The following is a 4,975-nucleotide window of genomic DNA, read 5'->3' as shown; positions in this document are numbered from 1 at the left end:
TGGAATGACCTGCCCAACTCAATCCGAGCAGCTGAGTCCTTAACCATCTTCAGGAATCGGCTAAAAACACATCTCTTCCATCTTTATTTGACCCTCTAACTCTAGCACTCTCTATTCTAATTCTATTCTTTAAAAAAAAAAAACCTTGCCCCTTTTAGACTTGCATTCTATTCATTTACTGTTTTTTTTTTCTTAAAAAAACACTAGCTTCTCTAATCTTTTTGCATTCTATCTATTTGTTTTATTTGTATTTATTATACAATTAACAAAAGCAAAAAAGGCCTCTAAGACTAGCTTGCTCTATTGTTTTTCTATTCTGTTTTCTGTTTATTATATAATTTTAAAAAACGAACACACATGCTTTATGAAGAGCAGTCTAACGCCGTCTGTTTCTGAAACATCAGTGTTTGTTCAGACACACGGCTGATGTATTTAACTGTACATATCTGTGAAATTATCTCCACTGAGCAGCATATTATTACAGTGAATACAGGATTTTTCCATGTGTATTCATTACACCAAATACACCAAATAATGTTCTTTTTAGCAGCATCATATGACCCCTTTAACATTCATGTCTCAAAACCAACCCACCACATAGCAAATATTTACACACATCAGAAACACAGCGACCTTAAAACCACTAAACACTGGCAGCATTACCAGATCATTACAAGAGCACTGCAGTACATGACACACATCTATCAGACACTGTGTAATATGCTGTTTACAGGCTCTGTCGTCTGGGTTTTCTTCATGTTCCTCACACTGTATGTCCATCTCTGGCCTTCAGCAGATCTTCAGAGGCACAGCATCATATGGACGGCGCTCACAACATCACTAACAGCCCAATTTTACAGCACATTCTCATTTTATTTTGCTCGAGTAAACTAAATTAAATGAATTTATATTAATGATATAAAGGTTTTGTCATCTTCAGGAGCTCAGACATGACAAGCTTCACACATCAGAACCAGAGATGTTGTGTCTCAATCACTAGGTGGCGCTCTGTCAATATTTTCAGAAGTAGAGACTGACACGAAGCACATTTCTGTGTGAAACAGGACTCTTGTGGTGGTTTGTGTCTGAGCTCAGCTGCTTCTCAAAAGGACGCATGATGACGTTCATAATGTCTTTCTCTGTTTCTAAAAGCGCAGATGGATTTGAGGCTTGGCCTTCAGTAATTAAGCATGATTTCAATCAGTGCTAGTGTTGATCAGGAGCATTGCTAGTGAAGCGGTTAGTTTAATGTCAGTTCTCAGAAGTGAGGTGGAAACGGCACTAAAGCTGAATAAATAAAACAATAAAGGTTTCAATGATGAGCCTAAACTAGAACTGTTCACGTTTTCAAATCGATGCATAGTTAGTGTAATATGATAACTGGTCCGATGTCTTTTGCCTGATTGATTACAGGTGCTCAGATAAAGTAAGGACAAAGCAAAGCAAACGTGTCTAGACTCGTTTTGATTGTATATAAGCTACACTGGTGTGAAGACTCTGTCATCCTTCATTTATTTCTCTTCTTGTAATTGTGTGGTTAGTGTTTCTCAGCCCCATCGGTGAGGATTAATATTGTACAGTATGCATGTGTGCTTATCACAAAATGCTCATGAAATATCAACATTGTTTTGTTTTTATGACTGACTGCAGTTTGAACTAATTTGTTAAAATGTTGACTGCATATTGGTGTTATTTAGTTTATTATATTTTCTCTAAAACATGAATTTGTATGTTTCTGTATAATGTGTGAATATACAAGATTCACTTTGTATGTTTCATGTAAAACTGTACCTTCCTGGATGCATTTGCATTATTTTATTAGTCTGAAATGTTTGTGGCCAAATTAAGGATTTATTAATTGTGTTTTTGGGGTGGATGGAAGTAAACTTGAGAAAATATTTTATCATGATGCTCACTTGTGTGTTTTAAAACTGTTTTATGTTTGGAAAAAATATATATATATATTTATACAGTATATATATATTTTTTTTTTACTTGTACAATGTTGCTTTTTTGGCAACCTTTTTGTTTTGTCAATATTACGTGATTTGAGAAAATGTTCCTTTTAGACAACAACATTGTTTTTACGCTGAATTGAGTAGAAAGCTGTTTGATTATTACTGAAGCGCTGCATTTTTTAAATTATTATTTACTTTTTACTTTTTTTTACAATACTATTAAACCCAATATTCCGGTTTTGATTGTCACCGTTAACTAATTTTTTCAGAAGAACAGAGTTAATGTAAGATCATGTTGTCAGAATTTAACACAAGGACTTTGTAAACTAACAGCTGTAATCGAAGATAACTACAGATCAACTATTACCGAATCACCACTATGAAACATTAACGATTTACATCAACAGCATCAAATGTTATAGCTGTGTTAATGCTAATTCTTCTAGCATCCCAAATCTATTAATTTGCAAACACTGCAGATGTTCTTGTAAAGCAGCAGTTTCATACCGTTTCATTATTAGCAGGAAAATCTAATGTAATAATCATTTTAATGTGTTTACAGATCAGACAGCTGTATTGATTTATAGTGGTTTATTTAACCAGTCTACAATCAGTCCAGTTTCCATACTAAGCTTTATTAACAAACTGTGACTTTTTCAAATATGCATAAAAATATACAACATTTACAAAAAATAATGTATAAAACTATATGTGTATAAAACTGTAATTACTTCCATTAAACTGCTTGTGACTCGATCTCAAATCACAACACGCTTGTACACTGTACAGTAGTTTAATAAAGAAAGAGACTGAGGCTTGGATTATTTGTCGTGGCTGAGGCTGGAGTAAAACACTGCGGGGCTGAAAGTGTCTTTGGGGTAAGGAAGGTCCCGCAGGGCCCCGGGGAGCGGATAGTCAGCTGGGGGCCGCAGGGACAGCGCCGGGACAAACGCAGGCGTCAGATACGGAGGAATGAAGCTGGGTGTTGAGTAGGCGAGTCGCAGCGGAGCGACGGCAAAGCGAGGGTTTAACCCCAGCAAACCGGAGGAGGCGTGGAGGGGAGAGAACGCTGATCTGGAGCTGAAGTGTCTTAGAGGAGCTTCTGTGAGGCAGACGGCAGACGACCGTGAGATGGGGAGGTTCTCCGACAGAGGAACGTCTCCGCTTGAGTTCTGGCCCTCCTGAGAACCCAGCAGCAGTTCAATGGCCCTCACCACGTCTCCCGAGCAGGCCTTCAGCGCCGACTCAAGAGCGTCTCGCTTGACATAAGGGAAGATCTTCGTCAGAACAGCAGCGGGGTTTCGCCCGCTCGTTTTGGAAAGCTCTTCTTTGGGTTTCTCCGACTCGCTGCCGGACTCCAGATCCGATCCGGGAGACACGCTGTCGTTCAGCGCAGGTGTGTGCGGGCTGAACAAAGCCTGATCCATCAGTCCGCTCAACACACTGCACTTGTTTAGGTTTGTCTCTGCAGAAATAAAACATCAATAGTGTCAGTGTTTTGTTCATAGCAGGCAACAGAACGGAAGCTGATCACTGTCACTGGTTTCTCTGATCTGGAATACATTAAACCTCTCTGTCTCACTAACGTTACTACAAATCTATGAATCTCTCTCAATAATATTATGCAGAGTATAAATATCGAGCAGCACTGTTCTCTATAAACACTCACAATACATTCAACATCAAACGTTAAACGGACTAAATGCGAATCTACTGAGAAGGATTAATTCTGTTTGCATTTAAAGGGGTCATATGATGCGATTTCAATTGTTCCTTTCAACTTCCTGCTGTCAATCGTCGGATCGGCTTTCACCGTGGACGAAGCGGAGTCCAGCCCGGGGTCGTCACATGTGGTTGCCGCAAGCATCACAGTATGTGAGGGGCGTAACATTTCCGTCACGCGCTCGAGGAATTCGGCCAATCACAACGCACTGGATAGCTGGCCAATCACAGCACACCTCGCTTTTTCAGACCGATGAGCTTTGTAAAAATCGACGTGTTTCAGAAAGGCGGGGCATAGAGGAGAAACAATAATGTACAGTATGTGGAAAATAATGTGTTTTTTTAACCTTAAACCGCATAAACACATTTCATCACACCAAATACACAAAATGATGTTCTTTTTAGCAGCATCATATGACCCCTTTAAACAAAAACAGCACACTTTTTTCAAATAGCACACAGAAACAGCTCCTACCGTCTCTGAACGCGTCCGGACTGAAGGCGTCAAACGCGGCTGAGCTCAGCGGCGCTCTGGAGACGCCCAAGCCGGCCTCGCTCGCTCCTGCCGCGGGGTAGATCATCTGCAGCTCCTCCTGCGCCTGCTGCCTCCGCAGCGCCACCTGCGCCGCCATGACGCGCTGCCTCTCCGCGATCAACGCGCACTTGACGCACGCGCAGTCGCGCCAGCGGCAGAAGCGTTTGTGGCCCTTCAGAGCCGAAACCACGCCGTGATTCCTGCAGCGCGCGCACTTCGGGCTGCGCGGGAAACTCCTGTCCTCCGGCCGCAGGAAGAGCGCTGGGTGCGGGGAGAAGAGAGAGAAGCGCCCGCTGCTGGACTCCATCTGTGTGTGTGTCTGAGAGAGAGCGTGTGTTTCTGCTGCTGAAGGTGAATGTGCCAAAGAATTAATGCTGCAGGTGACAAAAGAGAAACACGACACCCGACACGCCCCTCGCACTCACACTCACACTCACACACACAAACACACACACACACTCTCTCTCACACACACACACACACACACTCACTCACACACACTCACTCACACACACTCACTCACACACACTCACTCACACACACTCACTCACACACACTCACTCACACACACTCACTCACACACACTCACTCACACACACTCACTCACACACACTCACTCACACACACTCACTCACACACACACACACACAGACACACTCACACACACACACACACACTAACACACACATACACTCACACACACACACACTAACACTCTCACACACACACACACACACACACACACACACACACACACACT

At 42.1% G+C, this 4,975-nt stretch overlaps 1 protein-coding gene across 1 annotated transcript; it reads right to left on the bottom strand.

The window, feature by feature from the left end:
* Positions 1 to 2,674: 2,674 nt before the first annotated feature.
* On the bottom strand, positions 2,675 to 4,629 carry LOC107719239 (doublesex- and mab-3-related transcription factor A1-like). Its single transcript, XM_016526615.1, has 2 exons — positions 4,156 to 4,629; positions 2,675 to 3,423 (listed from the first exon to the last, which is right to left on the bottom strand). Exons 1-2 carry the CDS (start codon positions 4,520 to 4,522, stop codon positions 2,780 to 2,782), a joined length of 1,011 nt encoding a protein of 336 aa, XP_016382101.1. The 5' UTR covers positions 4,523 to 4,629; the 3' UTR covers positions 2,675 to 2,779.
* Positions 4,630 to 4,975: the final 346 nt, after the last annotated feature.

The sequence above is a fragment of the Sinocyclocheilus rhinocerous genome, unplaced genomic scaffold (genome assembly GCF_001515625.1).
Source record: "Sinocyclocheilus rhinocerous isolate Xijiao unplaced genomic scaffold, SAMN03320098_v1.1 scaffold3227, whole genome shotgun sequence".
Classification (NCBI taxonomy): domain Eukaryota; kingdom Metazoa; phylum Chordata; class Actinopteri; order Cypriniformes; family Cyprinidae; genus Sinocyclocheilus; species Sinocyclocheilus rhinocerous.
The sequence above is the reverse complement of the archived record's forward strand: the minus strand, read 5'-3'. Positions and strand labels throughout refer to the sequence as shown.

Coding starts and splice junctions, on each gene's coding strand:
- LOC107719239 (XM_016526615.1), bottom strand. CDS start 4,522: ATGGAGTCCAGCAGCGGGCGCTTCTCTCTCTTCTCCCCGCACCCAGCG. Junction 3,424..4,155: donor TCCGGACGCGTTCAGAGACG/GTAGGAGCTGTT, acceptor TTATTTCTGCAG/AGACAAACCTAAACAAGTGC.